The sequence below is a fragment of the Triturus cristatus genome, chromosome 1_2 (genome assembly GCF_964204655.1).
Source record: "Triturus cristatus chromosome 1_2, aTriCri1.1, whole genome shotgun sequence".
Taxonomy (NCBI): Eukaryota; Metazoa; Chordata; class Amphibia; order Caudata; family Salamandridae; genus Triturus; species Triturus cristatus.
The window spans coordinates 924769812-924796722 of NC_140580.1; the positions used below are offsets into that span (position 1 = coordinate 924769812).

Consider the following 26911-nt stretch of genomic DNA (forward strand, 5'->3'; position numbering starts at 1 on the left):
GTGCTACAAATGTCATATGCAATTATGATACACTTTTTTTTAATTTTGAAGAAGTTCTATTTCTTTCAAATCCGGGAGCGTTATACCTTGAAACATCTGTTTCGAGGTCGAGAGGCATTTATTAAAAGTGATACGCCAACGAGAACTATTGTCGCCAAGATGCCTCTCAAGGGAGACAGACCAGGGCACGCGCAGCGATTGGGGTCTGTGGACGCGCTTCTGAGACGCGCAGACGCACATGCACACGCATACACACGTGCACCGCCGCTGCCGACCCCCCTCACCGCATCCTGCCTAACGCGTGCGCACACACCTCGCCACCGCCGCCCCCCCCCCTGTACAACAAGCATTGGCAAGCACCATGGCGCCCCCAGTAGACTGTCACATTTGGTTATTCTGCAAAAGATGTAGGGTTGCATATGAATTCCTCAAACCTCCAAAAGCAAGCCTGAGCTGTTCTGTGCTGCAGGTAGTGCAACTGGGAGGAAAGTGTTCGGGCAAGCCTCATTTCATTACCAGACCCTGGGATGACACTGCAATTCCCAGCTCTGATACTTGACTTCTGACCCTCCTCCGAATCATTTCACACGTTGACTGCTACTTTTAACTTTTCTTGACGGGCAACATCCATCTCTACGACCACAATTCTGGTCAAAGATAACACCCCATGACAATGTGTACTTTGGACTCCCCAATATCCAAAAATCATAACTCTCTGGCTAACGCAAGTCAACGGTGACATAATATACCTTCCAGAAAAACTCTTGAGTTCTCAATTTTCGCATGTGTTGGGTGGCGGATCCTAGTGGAGGACTTTCCCTACTACAAGTCTTCTCACAAGGAATAAGTGGTGGGTTACAGTCTCTGGGTTACTTCAGGTTTATAAACTAATCTGAAGTAAACCACAGAGTCCGCTGGCACGTAGAAGTCCCGGTCAAAAATGAAATACGCGGCCCACCTGAAATATTTCAAATATTAAGAAAAGAAGGCGTGTGCGCTTTACTGTGGGTGGGGTTTCTTCCAACTGCACAGGACCTTAATAAAAAGAAGACCCTTCAACCACCCCTTTTTCATCCCACTCCTGCGCCCAGGCCCTCGCTGTACCGTCTGTTCGGGGTCGATCTCTATCTTGAAGGTCTGCTGCTGCAGGGTCTTCAGGATGATCTGCATGAGGCAGTCTCCCCGGGAATCCATCGCCGCTAAGCCTGTTTCCGGAAGGTCCAGCACTCGCTCTATTGCACTGCGGGAATGGGCTGCGCGCGCTAAGGGGTCGCTATCTCATGGCCGCGCTCCGCCCGCCGCCATCGTGACTCGCTTAGGGTATCCTGAAAACTGGACTAGATTGAGAAGGCGGGGGTGGCGACCAACAAAGATGCGCATGCTCACATCCTCGCCTCCGCTCCAGAAGCAGAAGATGTTTTTCATAGACATAGAAGAGAGAAGCACAAGGGTTCCTGTCACGTTGAATAGACTTCATAAACCACCAGACGCGCATTTCTCACTGCACGCATGCGCTCGCTCAAAATATTGCTAGTCATCGCAGAGTAAACGTCACTGTCAACGTCTTCTTTTGGCACATAGTAAGCACTGCATGATCCTATCATGGCATTCGGAAACGCCCCGTTGATGTCCTCTGTCAAACTTCAATGAAATCTAATGTTGAACTGTAACAGCGCACCGCGGTCACAATGCTTTGACTTGTTTATAATTCACAAGTCTAAAGTGTTTATTTACTGTAGGTGTGGATGTGTGTATCAGTTGGTACCTTTCTCAGAAAAAAACGTGTTTACGTTTTGCTGTTACTGAAGGACTTGAGTTAGTGGGTGAAAAATAGTTTGTGCAACATTTTCAATATTCTGCCAAATATCCCCGCTTGATTTAATAATCATTTACACAGCTTCCAAATACTTTGTAATTGACTTCTTCATATGTTTGCCGGTTTTGGTTTATTTTTCAGAAGGGGAAAAAACATCTGGATTTCGATGATTTTCCTAATGGGTCTGGCCTAGAGACAGATTATTTCTATTGTTAGGCTCATTTAGTAAAAACTAATCTTAAAATAATCTTTACAGGTTTGGGCCAGCACTCTTCAATGTAGTGGTTTGGTCAACTGTCACTCAAATTTTGCTTTTCACTCACCACCGTATGGGAAAATGGATCGTTCCACCTCAGCTACTGACTTTTTTACTCCGAGTGATGTCATTTATGCACATTCACCTAAAAAGAAAGCGGTGCCTTTTCAGTGCCAGGGCTGGTGGAATACCACTTTACTTTGACAATGTCTTTATTCTCTCCCTTCTTCACCTTTTTAGGTCTCGCTGGCGTTGCAGCGCAAAGCGCTGCCGCCAACGAGAACTATTGTCCCCGAGATGCCTCTCAAGGGAGACAGACCGGGGCACGCGCAGCGATTGGGGTCTGTGGACGCGCTTCTGAGACGCGCAGACGCACACGCACACACACACACACACATGCGCACGCGCACACACCCCGCCGCTGCCGACCTCCCTCACCGCATCCTGCCTAACGCACCCGCACACACCTCGCCACCGCCCCCCCTGTACAACAAGCCGGGGGGGGCATCCGGGCGCACAGCGCCTCCTGGCGGCGGAAGGCAGCGCGGCAGGCGCGGTCTGTAAACACGTCGCCTACGCGCGCCTTTGTGTTGCAGGAAGAGTGACGCCCCTCGAGGCACTGGCGGGCCAGCCTTCAGAGCAGACATGGCTGCCTTGTATGCCAGGACACAGCTATCATGCGCCAACCACTGGGACCACCGAGGGCTGCCCTAACACAGCCTGCTGTAGAAGCGACGCCCCTCATGTGGCCTCCCAGGAATCCCTGCACAAAGACCAAGCATTTGCAATGCAATAGGTCTCGCATTTACACGAGTTTAAGCTATTGGCATTGTTCAAAAAACAAAAATAAAAGGCATTGTCATTTGCAATGTCAATAGCTCAAACTCGCGTAAATGCGAGACCTATTGCATTGCAAATGCTTGTTTTCTCATGTATACACTGGTTTCTGGCTATAGTCTGGCTGGGTCCCTGCTAATCAGGGCCCCAGTCTCTCTGTTCTCTCTAAACAACTTTGAGTGCATACTAGATGCACTAGTGATTGGATACTGTGGTACCTTATGAGCCCCTAGTATATGGTACCTTAGGTACCAAGGGCATAGGTACTTCACAGGCCTACCAAGGGCTGAAGGATGTATTATGCCACCCCTGGGAAGCAGACTAAATCTGACACATAGGTCTGCTACTGCAGCCTGGGTGAGGTAGTGTTAGCACTCCTCACTGAGGTATAGGTTCCTATATCTCACCATACACACACATATAAACCAGCCACCCCTATGGCAGGCCCTATCAATCCTGAGGGCAGGGTGCTTGGGTTACAATGTGAGGGGGTGCCTCTGCCTGAGCAGGGCCCCTCTGCAGCTGACAGGGTCTATTCCCTGTGGCTGTTTGTGGATGCGGTTAAACCATATACTCTTAAGTGCATTATAACCTCCCGGTTAATGCTAACTTTGGAATGACTGCATCAAAACATGTTGTGTTTGGTGTCAAACAACTTGGACTCATACCCCCACATCAGTCCATGATGTGGGAGCATGATCCCACCCTTCTAGAGGGGACGACATGTGCCTACTGTGGTAACACGGTAGAAATCTGAAAGAGCCCTGGCATCACAAAATGGATGCCACCAGCACAGACACTGGGCTGCCCTCCTGCTGCTGACTGAAACTCGCAGTGGAGGAGGCCCAACAATAGGCATCCTGTCACAGGGAGGTGTCACCACCTTCCAGACAAGATTTAGTGTATTGGGGCTGGGTGGGTGCACTCTTATAGTGCTTTGAAGTACTGAACTGGGGGAGCAGTAGGCTCCTCTGTGCATATGCCAGCTCAAACCGGTTCACGGGCTACCTGTCCCTGCTCTGGCTCGAAACTGGACAAATGGAAGTGGGTGTAACCACCCCCTACCCTGACCCTCCCAGAGGAGTGGTCATAGAGCTAGTCCCCCTTCTATCTTTAGTATAATATAGGAAACCTTGCCATTGCAAAGTAGATAACGCATGGACAACGCTTTACAAGAAGAATCCTGGCCCTTCGACGTTCCACTACCTTTGGAAGACAGAAGAATCTCCCTTGGAGTCAAGGAGTGACTCCCCTGCTTGGCAGGCACCAAAACTTGAAACAACGGTCGCAAACTTTCCCGCTCCCGCCGGAGTCCGAAGTCCCTGCAGCCCCGGAAGTGGATTTCCTTACTTCTCGATGGCCATTGGGAGTCCCCAGCAGACCTGAGGCGAGTGGACCCCACGAGTGACTAGGAACAGCAATACCTGGGTACCGTGCACTATTGTCGAGTGCAACACCTTCACGACGTTCTACGAACGTGTGCTTTGGACCGCTTGTGGCCCAAGCCTCCAGCAGGTTTTGCAGCGAAAATCAGAGGCCTACCCCATCCCAAGTGACCGTGGGCTCCTGTGAAGCATTTCCTCAAGAGGCGCCTTCGCGATCCCTAGCCCGTTGGCTTGTGGGTCCCCCAAAGACTTTCTTATAGACTAAAAGGGCTCCCCTGGTTGCTCCAGGCCTGCCCTCACTCACCCTCGCTGGGTGAGTCCCTCAGACCTTGCTGGTCTGCACCATCAACTTTCTTCACTCTACACGAGACTTGCTGTTGCCAAGGCTTGTTGGCTCCAATCCGGTTGCTGACACCGCCATCAGCTGCAGATGTCGTGGGACACTCCGAATCCAGCTGCTGGTCATCGTCTATCTCTCCTGGACCTCGTGAGCGAAGAGTCAAAACACCCTTGATCACCTGAAATCACCCGACATCCGTGGGCATCCATCTTCCCGGCCCCGGGTCACTGGCAAGTGACTGTGAACACTGTCCCTTCAATTTTCAGGTCTTCTACATCTTGAATCCAGCCTTAGATTCCACCGGACGCTTCTTTAGTCTTCACAAGCAGCAAATCTTCTTTGGTCTCCATAGAAAACGCAGACGCGACCCGACACCAAAAGACACCTATGCACCCAGCTTCCCTGGGTGAGGTAACTCGTGCACTCCGGTGCCCTAGTGTGTGTTGGCCCTCAAATTACTTACCTTGTAAGTGGCTTGCTTGTAGACTTCCTCGAAGTACCCTAAAACTTTAAAAATCAAATCGGGTCTTGCTCCATTGTAATCAATAGGGAACCCGCGGCTGTGTTCACACACTGCATGCGTCTCCCGTGGGTCTGTTACTTACCTGCTTTCACTGCAGTAGTGAAGCCCCAGCGATTCTACAGGTCCTAGGCCTTGTCATTCTGCAAGTCGACTTTCCTAAACCTCTTTTTTAGTATATGGTCTGGTAGGCCCCTAGGGCCCCAGCCATATTTGTGCTTAACTTATTGTGAAACGTTGATATTTGAATGTGTTCCTGGCTTCTAATCTCATAGAGATTAGTAGAGTGTGTCTAGAAATAAATATATATATATTTGATATATATACCTGTGTGGTGTCCTTTCATTTGGTAATTCAAGAGATTATAAGGTAAAACAAGCTGCTTTACATTCCTCTGAGACTTAGCCTGAAGGCTGCTCTCCACAGCTACCACTAGGATAGCCTTCTTTAAAAGGTTGTCTTAAACCTATCTACCATAAGAGTCGATTTGGACTGGTGCAAGGTGGCCACAATAACTAGTGACCAGCATATGCCAGGCCAACTTCTCAGTCACGCCGTAAACGCCATAAACAGCATAAATACTTTAAGCAGCCGCAGTGATGTCCAGTAAGTGCCGGCGTGAGAATAGCCAACTTGATCCAACGACACAATATAGCACTTAATCCAGGCACTTAGCCCAGTACTAAAGGGGCAGTGCTAAACAGGCAATTTATAAACAGAACACAACCCCCACACAGCTCACAGCTCGCGGCCTCGAGGCTACATAAAACACAATGCTCCATGCACCATGCAAACTGTTAAAATATTAGAGAGTTCAAGGTGGTAGGAAAACTCTAGGCAATACGAACAGTGCAGAGCTATTCTGGTGTGGGACAATACGGTTAAATTGAGCCGGGTCAAGTGAGACTGAATGGGTGCTGTGGGCACCGTGTTACAGGGCAGTGAGAGGAGTGTTTAGAGGATTGGGGCAGAGAGTAGGGCACACTGGCAGACTGCAAGCCTCACCCAACCTAGTTGGGCCGCTTCCGCAGTCTTGCTGGGCTCAACACTCAGCAGCTGCCACTAATGACCCCCGTGCTCTCTGCTTTTTGCTCTTTGCTCCCCTCTTTGTACCTTTTGTACACCTCTTTTTCTAACTCTCTCCAGGTCCCCGGTCCCAGTTTTCCTTTCCTTCCCGTGGCTCTAAAACAAAAATCCTAGACATATGACTTTCATGAAACAACCTTAATGTTTTATTTCATTATAAAGAAAGGGGAGGAATAAAAATTATAACCCCTTGACATAAACTTTCACCAAGATGTGATACGGAGTAGATGGTTATGGCAAATTTAACAGCAGTGCAAAAATCGTATATAATTTACTCGCAAATGCCCACCACCAATACCTTCCCCATTGGAAGGATCAAAGAAAAAGTCTTTCAAAATCTCCTTCACCATAAAAAAGGAGAATTTTAGCAGTTAAGATGCTGTTTTAGATCATCACAACGAGGGAGATAGGCAGAGACATCCCTAATTACCTATATACAGGAGATTGTATTCTCTCGTAGGGTATTTCCATTTATAGTCATAAGCACTGAATAGTCCTGCCCATGTGTGGGAACCCTGGAGTAGTTCTTCAATATATCTTTTTAAGTGTGGAGTTTTGCATTTCTTCAGGAAGGCCTGCAAATACACTTAAGAAAGAGACAAATATGCAGCCTATATACCTAGGCTTCAATGGCCAAATTCTTCCCCATGAAGACAAAAAGGGCCAGAATAAGGTACATGAGCATAGTTTGATATGATTTACAAGCAGAATAATAATATCCCTCACAAACCCTTTTTTATTATAGAGATGGAGGAGAGCTGGACAGAGTAGCCTCATAGGCTGTCATTATATGCCTAAAAAACAAAGGCTACGCCTTTAAGAACTCTGAGACCACCAGTATCCCATCATGCACACCAGGTGGCAGTTGCTTTAGTTCTTTTTGAAGGTGATGTGTGAACATATGTAGATTACATGAATACCTCTATCCATTCCACAGTGGAGGAGAGACAGTTGCTTATGACTATAATAGAAATTCCCCTTTGGAAGAACAGCTGTTACAGGTAAGAAACTATTCCTTCTCTTGTAGGGGCTGTCCATGTATAATCATCAGCACTGAATAGAGTAGCAAGCCCATCCCCATATAGTGTGGTGGAGGAGACAGAGGATCAACCGGGAACCTTAAGCAAATAGATTTCTGAGGAAAACCTGCCCTACTTGAGCATCTGCTGTACCGTCTGAATCAAGGCAGTAGTGCTTGATGATGAATGATGTATTGATTTCCAGGTAGATGCTTTGCAAATTTCTTGAATAATATTGCGTATTTAAGCAGCAGTAGCCGTTTTCCCCCTAGTGGAGTGTGCTTTAGGCATAGCTGAGAGTGTTTTGTTTGATAACACAATAAAATGCAAGACCCTATCCATTGTGAAATGGATTGCTTAGAGGTGGCTAAGCCTGTGCGGACTGGATCGTAGTTGATAAACTGCTGGTCTGGTTAGTGGATGTCTTGTGTCTTTTTTAGATAGAATTTTAGAATTCTCCTCACATTCAGGGAGTGGAGAGTTCTTTCTGCTGGAGTAGAAGGATTCTGAAAGAATGTTGGTAATGATTCTGTCTGATTGACATGAAAGTCTGAAACAACCTTAGGGAGGAACTTCGGGTGAATTCTCATGACCACTTTTTAGAATAAATTACAGTGTATGGTTCATGAGGGCAGAGAGCTTGGATCTCGCAAACCCTGCTGCTTCCAGTGATATGATGACAAATCAAAAAAAGCGTGTCCACTTCTAATGTTTTTCCCAACCTGAGAAAAACCCCAACAGACAACAGAAATTAAAGTAGGGGGATCAATATGTATAACCTGTATTACAAACATTTGGCACTAGATGCTTAACATATTGTGGCCAACCTGTATCAACCAACCTGTTAACTGTATAGCTTCCAAAAAAACAAATGTTTCTACACCAAATCATAAAAAGTCTACTTCATGTTTTTGTCCAAAAGGCTTAAAATCCATAGTCAGCTGCTCCCAGAAAAGTACTGCCTGGAGATGAACGAATATCGATTATAACCAAAGTAAATGCATGGCCGCAGTTATTAATATCTCTATCCTATTAGGATGTGACGTTCACTAGCAAAGTTCAACAGTAGATTGCCATTATGACACATTCAGTAACCTTGTGTCGGATAAGAAATTTAGACACAATATCCAAAAAGGAAAATAGACATATCAAATATGTGTTGGATGTCTTAAAATCTATCCCCCTGTGTAAGGGAGAGAGTCCAGTATTTTCACATTTCCACATGTATTCCACAATCAATACAACAATATCAAACCTAGTATATCAAATGTCTAAATAAAACTAAAAAAGACATGGAGCGATTATTTCATTAAAAAAGGTTTTCCATTTTCCTTGTGGCTTTTCTTATCCTACTATTTGTAAATTACTGTAACCAGACCAACGCAGTGTTGTCCCAATATGCGTAATTTATAAGGTGACTGCTCTTCAAAAACATATTGCATTTGGAACTCTTGCCATCGTTTTCGTAAAGTGCCCAGTGGTCCTTTGAATGATATAAAGCCCCCACACTACATTCTCCCACTATATTAATGTAGAGAAACCCATTACCTTGGACCTTAAGTCCTAGGCATACCTGTTAAGGGAAGCATCAAATAGACACTCAGAATATCTGGCGATTTGGTGCCAGGTTTGTGAGAGACCTTACCAAAAACATCTGTGTTCTAGTCTATACGGTTGACCACACCCCACAAGTCTTTATTTTTATTTAAAACAATTTCTGAGTAATAGCCAGTAACATATTAATCCTGTAGCACACTCTCCTGTCTGAACAGGTTAAGAACCAAGAAAACAAACAATTATGGTACTAGCTAAAAGGACAAGTACGGAGATGAAATGTATAGACTGGCTGCGTACCAAGATATGTATATATATCTTATTCCTAGTTACCAATGACACGCCTCAGCTGGTTGGCAATACTGATAATGTAGAAGCAGTGTAATTTATCGGCTTAGATAAAATACTGATACTTTTCAAGCACTGGCACATCTCGCCTGGGTTGTAATACTGATAGTACAGGAGCACTGACTCTTTGCTGCTGGGTTGTATTACTTGCCATGTATGTGCACTAGCTCTTCCCGGCTGCGTTGAATACTGGTTATATAGAAGCAGTGGCACTTCTTAGCTGGGTTTTAATACTAGTAATGTATGCACACTAGCAATTCTCAGCTGGGTTGAATGCTGGTTATATACTAGTAGTGGCACTTTTCAATTGGGTTGTAATTCAGGTAAACTACGCTCATTAGCAATTCTTTGCTAGGTTGGAATACTGGTTTATACAATTAGTGCCACTTCTCGCTGGGTTGTAATACTGGTAATATACGAGCACTAGGAGTCTTCAGTTGGAACAATATCCTTTAAATGGAAGCACTAGTACTAAACAGGCGAATACCAGCACGCCTCAAGCATGCTTTTGCTGGGTGGGGATGGAGGGGCAGTGAGTATCTGCTTATTTTCTTTTCAAACACGGCCTGTAAGTGGCTTAGCACCGATCTGCCATCAATAGACAAGTGTGAAAAAAAATATGTTCTTTACAATCTACAATTAGGGGACACGCCATACCCACTCGCCAGTGAACACACTTTCATACGCTCAGAGTTAAAAACCCTTAAACAACTTCGACTTCTCTTGACAGACTAAAAGAGCTCGCCGTTGACTGTCCCATTCATCTAACTCACAGCCCATGGGAGCCTGGCTATAATCAGCTGAATGATACACAAGCTACCTTTTATACATAGGGCGCATCCACAATGATTCCTTGTCTCTCCAATCACTTTGGCTACAGTGTTATTGCTTCCCTGATAAAGAAAGGTTATAGAAAAAAATGTGTTAAATTGTTGTGCCCCTATTGCGGTCCTATGGCTGAATAAAAATAAAAAAAATGCAAAGCGCTTTAATGTGGTCAACGCTGCCCACGTCATTACGTCATTTTTTGGCGTAGTGGAATGAGATCGGCAAGCAATGGAGGACAACAGCAGGTGGGGGTACAAAAAGACTGATGCCGCAAGGAAGGATGGGAAGGAGTGGGGCAAGAAAGACCATGGACTGACGCAGGAGCAAGCTACACCATGGATAGTGGTGAAGGGAAGGGAGAAAGCAATATCACGAACAGCTGGAGGAGTATAAAAGACGGGCAAGTAGCACAAGGGGTAGCAAGATGGAAAGGATGGATAAAGCATAAAGAGTATGGACAACACAAGGGTGAGAGGGGGAGAAGCAACACAAGGAATACATTTAAAAAAAATAGTATCTCGATAAGTGGAAAGACTGAAATCAAGCTGAAGCAATCTTTACTTGGTGCATGCTCCACCCGAAAAAGAGGAGGTGCCGCCCCACAACACTGCCCAATTACAACGCAGCAAATAAAAGTGACAAAGAAGCCAAAGAATGTTAAGCAATGGGTGGGCCACAAGCCCCTGGTTATACACAAAACGTCTCGCAAGTGAGAGCACATGCCTAAGCAGCAAGACATAACAAGCATTTGCAATGCAATAGGTCTCGCATTTACGCAAGTTTGAGCTATTGGCATTGTAAATAACAATGCCTTTTATTTATGTTTTACAAACAGACACAAAAATAAAAGGCATTGTCATTTATAATGCCAATAGCTCAAACTCGCGTAATTACGAGACCTATTTCATTGCAAATGCTTGTTATTTTATTCGTCCTTCACCAGCAGGATTTACCTTTAATAAGGAGAGGGGTAGAAAGTCTTTCCTCTAATGGCCCCTTCTCCATCAGGCCGTCGGCGGAAGCTTTCCATCGATTGAGCCTACAGCGGCTCCGTCAACGGAAGCTGATAGTCTACCCAAGTCTAAATAAGGTGGAAGGGGCAAGGCTTTGGGGGACAGGGTATTCCGCCACATCTGTGACAGAGTACGCTGTCTGCACAATTGTAAATTAGCACCTTAGTAATAAGTTTGTTTCTCTGCAAAGCGTTATGCCTATTCATCCTTTCATTCTTCCAGTGCTGATATCAAGACTACTGACTTAAATAAAAGAGAGCTTTTTTAACACAATATACACCTGTTGTGATGTGTAGTGTGTCTGTAATATTGCAATGGGTTGCATTACAACAGTTACAGGTGACTCACAGAGCGGTGCAAAGTAAAACTATCAGGGGAGAGGATGTGGTCCGTCGGCTAGACTGCCAACTTTGGTGCTGGAAACAAGGGTTCCAGCCTCGGGGTTGCGTGCACATCCTGCGATTCTGGGCAAAACACTTAATCTCCCTGTGCCAGTGTAAATACGGTGCTCGTGTAAAGCGCTCCGATACCTTTGGGTCGAGTTCGCGCTATATAAATATGCAAAAAAACAAAAGGCCTAGATTGCTTGGTGGGTCGATTTTTTCGGAATAGCATTTAAAACTGCTTCCATACAGCGCTACACACAACACATAATTGCGAGAATCCCATTGACATCTGCTTCATTACAGTTCGGCTCAGCAGTTTATTTGTATTAACAAACACCACAAGACGCGTGTTGCACTGCCACCCTCGAGCGCGGAGAGATCACCTGTTGCACGGGTCCTGTCGCTGGCGCGAGCTTGGCCGGAGCCTGCAAAAAAGCACTTCCTATCCTTCCCTTTAACGTTCGCCCTTGCGTGCGTAAACAGATAAAACGTGGCAGTCGCCGGGGCCTCTTCACTGCCAAAAAAAACAAGGCAAAAAGGAGGCAGGAGGGTGGGAGAGAAGGATGTGTGTAAGTAAGACTAGGACACGTGAGAGACAATAATGGGGACGCACATGGACAACTGAGGATGGGGAAAGCACACGAAAAGCGAACGTTGATAGGTAAGCACAAGTACGATAGAGGGCATGCGGGAATGGGGAAAGACAGACAAAAAAGGGCAGGCAGGTGATGATGGGGAAGCACATGGACAACGCAGGGGGGCAGGGTAGCAAGAAAGGTAACGGTAGGTGAGTGAGAGGGAATAAGCAAGAATGGCAGCTGGGGGATGGAGAGCAAGGCGAGAAACACACGGGTGCGCAGAGGAGCACAAAGTACATGAAGAAGACAGCTGAAAAACACATACGCTCTCATAGAGAGCTTAACCATCATGCGTGGTGTTCTGTGCTCGGATTTTGTCGACTCATTGTTAAGCCGAAATGTAATTCTCCGGGGATAATGGACAGATTGCCAGAATGTTTACGATACTACAGAGTGTCTTCTATTCGAAATATAGAACGTACCTGCAGGTACGTCACACGCAGTGTGCTACTTCTTGCCAATAATATATTAAAAAAAAAAAAAAACTTACTGTACACAAATCACTCTGCCACAGCAGTACGTCTGTATTCGCGATATCACCCTACAATAGTTAACCCTGCTGGCTGAATCTGGAGTGAAGGTATCACCGCCGCCGGCCCGATTCGGCGCGAAAACCGGAAGTCAGGCAGCGTCATGCCTGTCGTGGGGCGGGACTTCCGCCTTCCGCGGGAAGCCCGCGCGCACGGAGTGGCTGTCCGAGAGGAGAAGTGGTGACGCGGGGCTCCCATGCCTGAGGGAGAGCCCCGCGGTGGCGGCAGAAGTAATGAGAAGCCCTGGGTCCGAAGTGGCAGCAGAGGCCGCCGATGCAAGTGCGGGGCTCCCATGAGTGAGGGAAGCCCCGCGTGTTCCAGGTCATGTGAGGCGGAGATTAGACCAGGGGAGTCCTGAGACGGAGCCTGTAGCAGCCACAAAAGAGCCCGGTGAGTGGGGCTCAGTTGTAACGTGGGGGCTGGTGTGTGTGTGTTTGTTGTTTAGTGATCAAGTACGCGTGCACTGGCTGGGGGTGGCTGTTTGGTGGCGCAGTTACTGCATGCAGCTGGCTTGCGTGGACGGAAGGGGGACTGGAGATGTGCACACGTGCGAGTTGGTGTACGTGCGCGTACACCAACTCAAATCCGCCAAAAGCCTGCGCGTGCACATCTCCTGTCCCACTTCCGAGGCAAGTCAGCAACAATAGATCTCGCCGAAAGCAGCGCTTTGCGCTGCGTTCGCAGGCGAGACCTAAAAATGAGGCGTTCTATGGCCACGTGTGAAAAGTAAACTGGAAACTTAGTAATTAGATTGGGCTCATGCACAATGGACAGCAGCGGGTGATTTATTTTTGTGAAGAACTGTCAACGGTATGGGACTAGGCTAAAATTGCCCCTGAAGTCTATGTTCACAAGACACCATGTTTCCAGTTTTTGGTTGTATCTTTACAAATTATATCGGGAGTTCATTTATTTGTCTTAGTGGAAGCAAATTAAGGCTATTCTATCCAGAACACATTCCATTGCCAAATGAAAACACATGACTGGAAACATGGTGATTTGATGGCATTGAGCAAGATGTTGATCGTGAGAAAGTCAAAGGGCATCTTGCAGAGTACGGAGTACTTCACACATCCTACATCAGAGCATAAAGAGTCAAACATCCAGCATCTATTATGCTGTGCTTTGTCTTAATGGTTTAGCCATCAGAGGAGCACAGTGTTTCCAGTACATTCAGGGATCGAAAAATCACTTCATTTTTACTAGACCTGCAGGTCTGGTACCCTATAAAATCTACTCGACTTAACTGAAATTCACTTGACCTCTGTCTGTGAAAGCATGCAAATGTGACAAGTTTACAATATTTAAAGGCATTTTTATTGCTCATTCACTTTGTGAGCAATAAAGATGCCTTTAAATCTTGCTCTCTTGTCACATGTCCTCTGCTTTCAGAGACAGATGTCAAAAGTCAGTTTATTTTCCTACTCACCAGAAAGGATGAGTAGGACCTAAAAATAGCTCGCCCTAATTAAATCAGGCTCGCAAATACGAGCGGGCGAGTGGATTTTTCGAGCCCTGTAATTGCTTCTGTCACTTGTACTTGGTACATCGCACTGCTTTTGCCTGGCTGGACTTAGGTCAATATTCTGTATACTTAATAACAGACCTGCACTTCAGTAAGAATAGACCAGGTCCATTTCAAGTCTACTACCCAGTGCTTGTTGCAGGGATTCTGCACATACACAGAACTATGCGCAGGATTATGCGACCTCGCTGTATAGGGACGGTGCCTTCCTACCACCTTGGTGCCCACAAGCCCAGGACCGACTAGGTATAGTGTCCCACCCGCTCTTCTACACACTCACAGAGAAGCAAATGATTAGACACCCCAGAACACAACACTTCCGGATCTCTCCGGAATCGTGGTAACAAGGCACACCTTTTCGCTCACACACTCGTACCTGTCCACAATAAGATCTGACCGAAACACAAATATAGTTTAAAATGTTTATTTGAACTGTCGTGCTCTAACATGCAGTATATGTGCCACAACAAGCAGAAAAATGCATAACGCCAATATAGTTAGCATTGCATCTAGGCCATACATCATAAAGGAAGATGTCATCATATAAAGACCATGGAGGAAGGACTATAATACCTAACCTCCCTCCCCTTGGTAAGAAGAAGAATTATTATATAATAGAAGATCTCTTGGTTTTGTCAGCAGACTCCATACCTTAGACTATAGATGGTATTTCTACATTGTAGATGCATGTTGCCCTTCTCCCTGGAAAGGTCCCTCTCCAAGTGTCTCACCTAAACATGTTTCCCCATAATATCCAAATACAAGTCTCTAGCAGCAGCTGCGCTAGTGTGTTTTGTCTTGGAGCTAGGGCCTGACCAGAACACAATTATAAGGGTATTTTTTTTCGACTTTGCTCACAATGTCCAGACTAAACTCCAGGAACAGGCAGAGAACGATGACAGCAGACCGTTCTCATGTGAAAGGCATAAACAGTCTTATTAAAATAAACCTACATAGTAACATGAGCAAAAGCTGCATCATGGCAGCACAGCTCATTCTAACTTAGTAATGACGACAATGTCCCCATCGGCCACGTAACATGCTGAATTTGGAGACCGTTTACTTGCTTTGGTTTTGAGCTTTGTCTGCTGGCCAAGTGTTGTATTTTGTGATGGAGTGTTTGTACAGTTTGTGATGTGCTCTTCCTTTGACTTCCTCGAGATAGATAGAGCGCATCTGTCAGAGTTTAGCAAGTGTCTGTGTATTCTAAAGTATAGGCTGATGGCAAATTACATTGACTATTGAAATCATGCTGGAATGACTGAAGTGAGACATGTGTAGTTATTGTGAACTTTCCTGGAGCCCTCCTATGATTAATACTCAGTAAGTAACCAGTTATAGCAAAGCGATGCATTCATATATTAACTATGGGTGCCAGATTGCATTTATGGAGGCTTGGACATGACGGGTGTTTTATAGAGAGTGGTTGTGGCTTGTTTATCTTCACCCATTTTAAGTCCTGTTAATGTAAGGCCAGTAAAGCAATGTCTACGTCGGACAACTTAAGGGGACCAGAAAAACGTTCATTTATGGAGATTCATACGGTTTGTGGATACTTACTTTCAAGATACGCAAGTAGATGGATAGACATTAATGAATCATGTCAGAATTCCTCCACGCAGCAGTGTTGAAACCGTAAAATCCATCAAATTAGGATATTTGATACCTGCAAAGGAATTGTAGTGTCCGTAGTACTGTGCTTTATTTCCTAAGACATTCAGTTTGCTGCTGTCCGCTTACATTTCTAACATGTTTTTCCCTTCAGCACTGTTCCATCACCTTTCATATGTACTTAACATTCTTGTTTTTAGGTCTCGCCTAGCGTTGTAGTGCACATGCACTGCTCGCTCTTCGAGGCATATTATAGTAGGGTATGATTTATAAGTGGGGGGAAGCCCCGCCCATCTTTTTCATTGGCTGGCTTCCGATTGATAAGGAGGCTTCTTAGTCCCTCCTTGTTACCGCCCTGTCTCATTTTGGAACCGCCAATCAGGACTGGATCTTTTACTTGTGGCCTTACACTGACTCCACAAGTCGGTAAGCACTCTTTTCATTTGTTATTTGCAGCGCTTCCTCTTTCACTTTAGGGACCGCGCTTGTTTATTTAATTAATTTGCCGCATGGGCCGCTTTCACTTTTGCGTCCGCGCTTGTTTTTGGTGTGCCTGGGCCGAATTTTGATCCCAATCCAACCCTGCCCCTCACCCGCTGTTTGCACGGGGATCTATTGCCGCACCCCACACACGTGAGCATCTTCATGCATCGCCACCGACTCAATTAGTGCCCGCCTCCCCTCCACATGCTGCAGACAGCGCAATCGTATCTCAGATGCACACTTGTGTGCCTCGGAAGGCACTTTACCGCATGTCTGCGGAGTACAAACACCACCTCTACACGGACGCTCCTCATCTGTGCGACTCCCGCCACCACCTGTAACTCAAGCCTGTTACCTCCGTTGTGTGCCACACACGACCACCACCTCACAGGTGGCACCGATCACTGCACACATCTTTAAGGCGGCCTTTTCCTTTGTCTATCGTTTCTCTCCCCCTTCCAGCCGGACGGATGTGTGCACTAACGTGCACACGCCACTGCAGCATCAGTGCCGACTCCTGTTCTGCACCAGATAGGCCTCACGTGCAAGCTTTAACTAGCTGGTTCCCTGAGTGGCGTCTAGTCGTAATTCCCACCGGACACATGCCTCTAATACCCCGCTCTCTGTGCCCTGTGTGCATGCCGCCAAAAGAGCAGTGAGGGGTTGTGCCAGTGTGCCTGGGGGCAGGCCACTGTCTGTGCCAGGATAACCCGTGCCGAGACAGGAGGCTCCGCAAGTCATAAATAGCGACAACGGTGCCCCCGGGGGAGTTCGGCCGGCCAGGACCTCGATGAGGCCCAGGGCCCTCCTACCTGCACTGCCACCTCCCCCGTAGAACACCTACAATGTAGCACACACTGCACGGCGAAACTACACCATTTCCTCAGAGCCAAGATCGTATCACTCATGAAGAGCAGTATAGAGAAAGTTATTAACCCGCAGAGCCAGGCAGTGTGCAAGGAGGGGCGCGTCCTGTTCACAGCTGTGCCAAACACAACACACCACCCCCACATGCGTATTCCAAAGGCATGAGGGGGGGTTATAGGGCAAAAGCAAGGCAGACCGTTGACCAACCCCTTTTCGAGCACCAGGCAAACTCCACAAGGGCAATACCACAATGCGGTAATTACCTGACTGCCTTCAGGATCAGCAGCATTTCTACACGTGTGGTAATACGGAGGGTTTACACAGTTTGCAGGCAGCAAAATTTAAACCTCTGGGACATTTCTACGCACGACAAGGTCTTACCGCATTTTTTACAATAATGCAACACCACCTAATTCTAAGTCATCAGAACATGATATATATAAATGTAAGCTAACGCGATAAACGCATATTCATGGCATTTTTCAGTTACTTTTCAGAAGTTCTGAGGACAGCGGATGGGGTTACATTATTCATTTTATGACATAAGTGATAAAGAGCACTTGCTTTAATGAACATGCATTGGCAAAGCCAAGACGCTTCACTTTGCGAGACATTTGCTTTAACACATACTTTTAGCGGTACAGTCCAACGTCGGGTCACACTTTGCAGCATCTTTAAAAAATAAAAATTAAAAAGGTGCAATGGTGGTCGCGTATGGGCACGCGTTTTCGGGGGATTGGGGAGGGAGGACTAACCAAGTTAGCCAGTATCCAAGTGACATGGCACGTGATGTAACGACGCATGGCATCACAGAATGTAACCTCACAGGAAGGGGCATCGGATCTTAAGACCTCACACACCTTTAGCAGGTTTGTCAAGAGTACATTTGAGCGCACTGCGAGATTTACCAAATGAGATTTTGCATCTGTTTTTTGCCAAAAAGTGACGCAATCCTAACCCAAAATCAGGGCCTCAACTTGTACATATAGATTTTTTTAAAGTTTGCCACAAAGAAACGGGCAGCGAGGAGAAACATGGCGGTAAATCTGTTATAATTAAATGGTGGCAACGTCTGCATTTTAAAATATCTCATAGGGTTAAGGCACCTACTGCAGAGATCAATGTGTGCCAGCTAAATCTCACGGAATATTAATAATGGAGAGAACACTCGAGGTTAACACATTGCTGGAAAAATCTGACTTTTGTCTAGACCCTGTTTTGAATAAAATTAGCATAGATGGTTAGTGTCTCCTGCAAAGTACATCATGTAACATGCAGACAGCAGATTTTATTGTATGTAAATATGGAAGTAGGTTACTGCTTTTAAAGGAGAGATCATGTTGTTACTTGCAGTCCATAAATTGTAATCCTTCTAATATAGCACAGTGAACAACAAAGGTCCTGTGGCTCCGACACAGCTCGTTACTCTGTCTTGTATAAAACATCATCCTGTACATTGCTGTACACACTTATACGACTTCTTGGCCATATATAATGTATACGTGTGATGAAGAGTTTCGAAACCCTGCATTGGGCGGAGTAGCGCTATCAAAGAAATAAAACAAAATAGTGGTATTTAAACTAATATTTATGTAAATACTGTGACAGACCAACACATCTCACATTCTAACACTGAATGCATATCTTATATACAGAGACAGAACAAAGTCAAAACCACGCCTCTCTTAAGTACCTGTGAAGTAACAACAAGTGGAGTGCCTTTGTTTCTCATCCATTGTATTTGCTTCTAGGTGTGAGGCTCCCAGCCAAGCATACCTGAATGAAAGGAAGCCTGATAGACCCTTAAATTCGGCCTTTGTTTTGGGCCCAGCTGAAAGACCCCTTCCCAGTCTGCATGTTGCTGCTTAGAACAAAAACTGACAACGTGCAGGTGCTGCTGAATGTGTCACGGTGCCTGAAAATTACACCAGGGGGAGTTCATTTCTGTGGGGCCCAACCTCTTGGCAAGGTAGACTGCGGCAATGTTGTGAAAATAGTGGGTGAACTCTATCTACCCATGTGTACCCCGACTTGGGCTCTGGGTCAAGTCATTCCACTGATATGCGTCAGAAGACATGCGTGCACATGCGGAATGCCTCGGGCACCATTTCTGTGATTTTTTAATTTACTGATTGAGGAAGGCAGGCTCCACTTAGATCAGTAAATGAAACCAAGATTATTAAGCGGAAAAACGTCAAATAAAACCAGCATTTGCAATGCAATAGGTCTCGCATTAGTGAAAGTTTGAGCTATAGGCGTTGCAAATGCTAATGTTTGTTAGATTGTTTTTTGTCAAAAAATATCCCAGCATTAGCTTAAGTAATGAAAGAAAATCCACAAAGCAAGGAAAGGGTGCAATGCCACAGACTGTTACCAGGTGTCCCTGTGCAGTTGCAAAGGGACCTCTAATAGCCACATAAGGGACAGCATCCTTAATGCAATTATAATTTTTAAAAAAGATTGTAGCGGAGCATACGTTTCTATTTTTTTAAAATTGGAAGTGAGATGCTAAATGAACAACAATGGTTCATTTTGAAAACACAACCTAACAAAAATCTCACTTCCAATTAAAACAAATGGAAACGTATGCTCAGCTTTCTCTTTATAGTTGCATTAAGGGACAGTACCTTATGTGGCTAATAGAGACCCTGTTGCAACTCCACAAAGACACCTAGTAACAGCCTGTGGTACTGCACCCTTTCTTTGCGGATTTTCTTTTATTACTTATGCTACTGTTGTGTTTTTTTTTTAAATGTACAAAAAAAATATGAGAAACATTATCATTTGCAATGCCAATAGTTTAAACTTTCACTAATGCGAGACCTATTGCATTGCAAATGCTTGTTTATGAATGTGATGTACGTGTCAGCTTCAAATATAAGACAGTAACAATATTTAGCTTTCATTTTTCACTTTAAGATATCTTACTACCAGCAAACCAAGAAATTTAGTAAGCACTTAGCTAATATACTAATTGTCATGTAATTGGTGTATTGCGTTAAACTTATCGTCAGGAATGCAAAAAAAAACATTGTTTAGAAGCATTGTTATTTTCTGATGTTATAATCACGCAGTTCCTGAGGAATGTAGAGTAGTCCATCTGTTTTTATACTTTTTGTGCAACTGCAGGTTTGTGAGGACTATGTCGTTGTTTTTACTACACAAATAATTTTTATCCACCATTTGTTTGGAATCACATATGCATATTGCTTCCTGGCAGGGCTTAATTTGAGCCGATGGGGCCCACCTCATTTTTGCACAAATTGTTGGGGCCAGCACTTATTTTTCCACATCAGAAATTGACCGTAAGCAAGAGAGGGAGAATGCACAAAGGGGAAAGGAGGAGGAAGGAGAGACAGAAGAACGTTGCAAAGGGAGAAAGCATTGCCCAGCAAGGGACAGGCAGTGTCTGACAGTGGATGGGAGTGGCATGCGGTGAATTCAAGACTGCATTGTCTTCGTATTCGGGGCGCTGACATTTAGAAGCACTGGTCGCAGGTTTCTGAGCAGAGCTTTCTGTGCCGACACTCATTCTATTGCAAACTAAGCACTGTGTTTCCAGATTTGCTAGATAACTCAGAGGACTATACTGAAAAGCAGTATTAAGTTTTTGGGTCATGGGGCCATATGCACATAAAATAGGTATAGGGATTTCCAAATAGCAATTTCATCCGAATCGCTATTTGGAACTCGCTATTCCTTATGTATGAAACATTTTGTTTCATATTTGTGATTCCTAGTGGGTCACAAATCGACCTATCTAATGAATATTGATAAGGTGGGTTGCAGTTTGACACTTATTAGGAATCACAGCCATCACAGGGATGGTGACTTTCTGAAGTCAGCAGACCACCATGTCTGTGATTGCGTTCTAATAAAGATTTTGTAAAAATGCAACCCGTTTTCCTTAAAAGAAAACGGGGTGAGTTTCAACAATAAAAAATTCAAGGTTTTGTTTTTTATTTTTTAAAAGCAGGCAGTGGTCAGTGGGACCACTGCCTGCTCTTAAAATAAAATTCCCACCAAGGGTTGAGGACAGGTAGACTGATAGACTGTTACTGGTTGGCAGACCGAAGCATTTATTATAACAGAGGTTGTCTGAAGAAATGGAAAAAGTCTGAGCGCAGTGGCAAACCTATAGGGGATTGTAACAAGGACATGAGACACATGGGGAGGGTAGTGTATTACTGGTTTGAAGCACACTCTGTTAATGGAAAAGAAATTGTAAACCATTTGGTCGGATTATATGTAAAATGACAACATTGATGTACTGCTATTATGCTGTTTGTAATAAAAAGACCCCCCCCCCCCCCAATTATTTACCCCAAGATTCACAAAGGGGAAGGGGTTCCAGGTGGACCGCTTTCAATTTGCGAATGCATTCAATCAATCGGGGGTTTATAAAGCGCGCTACTCACCCGTGAGGGTCTCAAGGCGCTTGGGGGGGTTGGGAGGGGGGGACGGGCAGCTCCGGATCAGTCGAAGAGCCAGGTCTTGAGGTCCTTCCTGAACGTGTGCAGGGTCGGGGAGCATCTGATGTTCACAGGGAGCTCGTTCCAGGTTTTGCCTGCGATGTAGGAGAAAGCTCTCCCACCGGTTCTGTTTCTGCAGATGCGGGGGACCTCTACCAGGGCGAGGTCGGCGGAGCGGAGGCTATTTGGAACTCGCTATTCCTTATGTATGAAACGTTTTGTTTCATATTTGCGATTCCTAGTGGGTCACAAATGGAACAACCTAATATTAATAAGGTAGGTCGCAGTTTGACACTTATTAGGAATCACAGCCATCACAGGGATGGTGGCTTTCTGAAGTCCGCATTACCACCAACTTTAAATTGATGGTAAAGTGCGAATATTTTGCGACTGCATTTCAATAACGAAACATTCGTACATACCAGTGTGATTCGGTATTTGAAAGGAACGCCCTAAACACGCCCCTTCCAATATCCGATCGCAAAACCCAAATTGTGATTTGGTAATAAGTTACTGAATCGCAATTTGGGCTTTGTACATTCCAAAAAGCATTTTCCCAGACACAAACGGGCCGATTCTGCGTTGCGGACCGTTTGCGGCTGGAAAAATGCTTCCTACAAATGGCCCCTAATGTTACATTGCAGGACCGCTACCCTCAAAGCCAAACAATTTAACTTAAAAAGTTAAAAATAAATTACATTCGTACTGGCCTACATTGGTATAGAATGACAGATTATTTGGAGTACAACATGGTTCCCTTTGGAGTTCAGGTTCAAAATGCACTGCACTTGAGCACACTGAAAAGCTGGAAAAATAAATTGCAGAACTTGTGCAGTAGATCATTAATGATCTTACATTAACTTACGCACTAGATAATTTACATAAGACTCTAGATGTATGCCACGCAGTCACAAAGAAAAACATGAACATACATATCAGCCTTGTTACTGATGAATAGTATGCATTTTATACTTTTCAAATATAGTTCGATACATTAGTGATATTAAACCTGCCGTTCTCCTTTTCATGTCACATTAAAATATCTGTACATCTTCTATCAAATTCACAAATGTAGCTAGCTCATAGGTGATCTACTATTTGTCATACAATTGATTTATTAACTTTTACTTACCCATAGAACTACTAAACATCAAATCATTTTGAAACTCTTTTGTTTTATGTTTCTATTTTAACCAAGTATAGCTGCTATGATGCACATTCCAAAGCTGAATCTAAAAGGGAAGTAGCTATTTCAAGGAAAGTATTTAAGGGAAGATACCCACTCTCTTACAGGTATCCAGTGTTTGCTTTCCTGTGAAAAGTGTGGGTATGTTATGGGCTGTTCATGCATGTGACCATATTAAATACCCAGTGTTGGAGAAAAAAAACTTGACAACAGTTCTCCAGCATTGGTGACTTTCTTAGACTCCACTTATCTACTACCCTCCTTGGTGATGCATGTGGATTTAAAATGCATGTGGAGCTCCTAAAACCCAAGGTGTCCTTCAAATGATGGGATGGTTTAGCAGACAGTTTGAAGAATTAATTTAATTTTTGTCTTATCCGTCCACTCCCAACTGTCCCTGGGAACTACAGCTTAGTTTCCGCTTCTTAGCATGTTTCTATATGCAAATCTAAGTAAAAGAATGCCATTGTTATAGATGGGCAGCTATTCATCACTGGCATCACTGCTCATTTCTAATAACAAATGTATTGCAAACTTATCTGCTGGAGGGCATCAGGAACATTACAAATTCAACCAGGGAGCAGCAGGAGCTCAGTCTTTGACACTGTGTTACAAAGCTCGACCAGCTAGTAGAGGTAGTGAGCTCTGCATGTGGTTTGAAGCGGTATTGAGTGATATTGTGTGCTGGTGTCTTGTTAGCATGCACCAGCTTAATGAGTGACAATGGATTTTGAAGCTGTGGTAAAAGGTAGGATTTCAGTAATTGACAGTGTAGAGGAACTATATCCCAGGTAGGAAAAAGAAGATCAGAGATTGTGTGCTTGAATCCTGTAAGTAATAGGAACTCCGTTAGGGACTCTCTGTGGTGTCTGTTCAGTTTCATAGTTACTTAGCATTTCCAGCAAATAATGTGCATCTCTGTTTACAGGACGAGGACCCCTGTTTTGCATCTCAGACCCGTGTGTACAATGACATCGGCCGTGAAATGCTGCAGCATGCCTTTGAAGGCTATAATGTGTGCATCTTTGCCTATGGACAGACTGGAGCAGGGAAGTCCTACACCATGATGGGTAAACAAGAGGAGACCCAGGCAGGAATCATCCCTCAGGTGAGATCCTCATACATCTCAGTCTTATTTGTGTACTCCTGCCTCATGCAAAATCCCAAGATATTTCTGAATCTCTGTGCACTGACCGTGTTCTTTCCTGCAAGTCATTTTCTCAGAACATAAGTCATGGTCCTGTCCCATCCCCATCCCTGAAGTGAGATACCAAAACAGACCTTCTCGTTGTCCACTGGTCATATCTGTGATCTTCAGATGAGAGCTTTATGCTCTAATAACCCAGAGTCATGGGATTGTTTTTTGTTCTTATGGTGTCATGAGCCCTTGTAGTCCTGTTTTCTGTTAAGTTAAACCTTCAAAACGCTTTTCCATTCTGGTCCTACACCTGTTCCCCAAGTGAGATATGAGAATCCTCTTTTTCAGTGTCGCATAGGTGATGTTCGTAGACTGCTTTAAGTCCTTTTCCTCTCCTCCCGTGATACTCGCACAGCTCTCAATCCTGGTCTGCAGTGTGTTAGTCAAGTAGGATTAGCAGACACTTCTTGATGTTTGTTTTTCCTGGCCTTGTCTTTCAAGAGTAATTGGCAGTCCCCTTCTGACTTCTGGTCCTGCCTCTGTCACTTAATTTAGTCCTTCAGGCCTCTCTTAGCCTTTGGATAGTGGCTGTCCTTACCCCTCAGGTTATGGTATCAAATCCCTCTCAGTAAAGGTCATGTGCTTGCCCTCCAACCAATGCTCTCTGTGTTTCCTCTTTGTGTCCAGTCTTTATTCTTCTTAGACCATAACATATTCTCCATCCCTGTACACTGCTTCTGTTCTCCTCCTTCATGCTAGACCATCTCTGTCCACAGACACTGGCCTTATTCTATTCGGGAATAAGACGTGCATATTTTAGAGAAGATCTAGCACATTCAAATTGAAAAGGAAAATATTGCTTGTCTTTTTAGCAAATTGTCCTTCTACTGTCTCTGAGACACAATTCATGATGAGAGTATTTAATGGAGTGCAATTGGGATTTTGGGAATGGAATGGGCACAGAGGTGTGCTTCATTCTTGGATTTAACTGTTACCTTTCCTATGATTCAGTGTTAATCTTTCTCTTTCTTCCTCCATAGCTTTGTGAAGATCTTTTTGAGAAAATCAATGATAACCATAATTCTGACATGTCGTACTCTGTGGAGGTGAGTCTGTGATGGTGGCTTGCTAGATCAGACATACAACCTTTTATCCTCTCTTTTGGCCTTGCATTCATCATGCATTGTTATTTCTCAAGGTACCACTCTTTTCACACTTCCTGTTTTCACTTCCCTTCCCGAGCCTGAGACGCTCATTTGGTAAGGACACTAGAGAAGGTGGAGCCTTCATTCAAACAGGCTATTCTTTAACCAGCACTTTAGGAAACAGATGAGAATTTAATACCTCTATAAATCCCTACTGCTGCCAACAAAGAATTCCATGGTCGTACAGCACTAAAGTGCAATTTGGACAGGATGCGTCAAGCCCATAATGGGGATATGTGGATTGGCCCTGGGGAGGTCAGACAGCATCAGCAAGCACGGACAGGGCAGATGTGTTTCTGATCGAAGAGTATAATTGCTGAGCAAGGTCATTTTGTTGGCAGACATAGAGGCTCCCAATAGATTTTATGTTGCCTGATAAGTTGCTGTGCTAGGTGAATACTAAAAGGAATCATGTCAGAGCTTTTAGTGATATTGTAATGGTATTTATATAGTACTTTTTACCCCTGATGAGGCAGCGAAGCGCTTTTCGGCGAGTAACATCTACTCTGGAATCCAAAAAGTATGTTCAATTAGTCTTCATGTTAGTAGTACAACACTGTAAAACACACCTGTCTGACTTCAGGAAACTTTGTCTGCCCTGTTTCTCCTCCACTTGATCTGGACATTCATTCCCCCCCCCCCCCCTTGTTCATTTTGATTAAGGTCACCCCTATATTTGCTATGTGTCTCTACCACTTCTGTTTTACTCCCTTTTCTTACCTTGGTTTAGATTGCTATTGACTCTGCTTACTTTAAATGTCTCTGTCCGTAAATGAATTACCTCTGGTTTTGTTCACAGGTTAGTTACATGGAGATTTACTGTGAACGGGTCAGAGACTTGCTGAACCCAAAGAACAAGGGAAACCTACGTGTGCGGGAGCATCCCCTGCTTGGCCCCTATGTAGAGGACCTTTCGAAGTTGGCAGTCACCTCCTACACAGATATAGCTGATCTCATGGATGCTGGAAATAAAGCCAGGTACTATCCATTTAGGTGGATGAGTAGAATGTTAAGGGATGATTACTGGGCAGTGCTTAAGAGCTTGATTTGCATTGCCTTTTGGTATTATCTATATAGAACACATAGAGAAACCATTTGAGGGTCAGCCTCTTTGTCCTTCACTGCTATTGAGCTTGTCTTTTTCTGCAGGACTGTGGCAGCAACCAACATGAATGAAACCAGTAGCCGTTCCCATGCGGTCTTCACCATTGTTTTCACTCAGAAGAGGCATGACCTAGAGACTGGCCTCCCCACGGAAAAGGTGGGGCTTGACATTGGAAGCTAAGGAATGTGGGGTTATGAGGGTACAGGCATGGATGGAAAATGTTGTGAAGTAGGGAAAACTGGGTGTACATGAGAAATAGTTTGATGTAATGTGATTGTATACTGCTGAAGAAGTTGGGTGGTGAGAACAAGGAGAGGATGGAAGGTTAATTAGGCATTTGCTTTGTATTGTAGGAGTGTTAAAAACATAGAGGATGGACAGAAACGTAATAGATGTAAAAGATTAGGCCGTAGGTGCTGTTAGTGGAGAGAGGTTGCACATAGATACTAATGGGCCATCTGCAGTTGGGCGTAAGCGGTATAGTGGAGTACACAGGGCGAGTTAGGATTGAAGGAGACAATTATAAAAATGTGGAAATTGTGAAGACATGCGCACTCATAAGTCCAAAGAGTTCCTTGTAACTGACAACATTCCATGCTTTTACTCCGTCATAGGAGAATGCCATCAGCAACACCATTAGATTGCAGATAGTCCTAGATCTATTGCATTATGACTAAGATTCCTTTATTCCATATTTGTAAATCACCTGGGACAATGCACGTTCAAACAAAGTGTTTAAGTCTTGATTTAAGCTGCTCAAATG

General features: G+C 44.7%; 1 protein-coding gene across 16 annotated transcripts in view; it reads left to right on the top strand.

Moving 5' to 3' along the window:
• Positions 1 to 26911, top strand: part of KIF1B (kinesin family member 1B) — a 1461559-nt gene that overhangs the window by 279456 nt on the left and 1155192 nt on the right. For all 16 annotated transcript variants that reach the window (XM_085609808.1, XM_085609814.1, XM_085609823.1 and 13 more), the window contains exons 4-7: positions 23629 to 23808; positions 24879 to 24944; positions 25843 to 26021; positions 26193 to 26304. In XM_085609808.1, coding sequence (XP_085465934.1) covers positions 23629 to 23808; positions 24879 to 24944; positions 25843 to 26021; positions 26193 to 26304 — 537 coding nt within the window. The remainder of the gene's footprint in view (positions 1 to 23628; positions 23809 to 24878; positions 24945 to 25842; positions 26022 to 26192; positions 26305 to 26911) is intronic.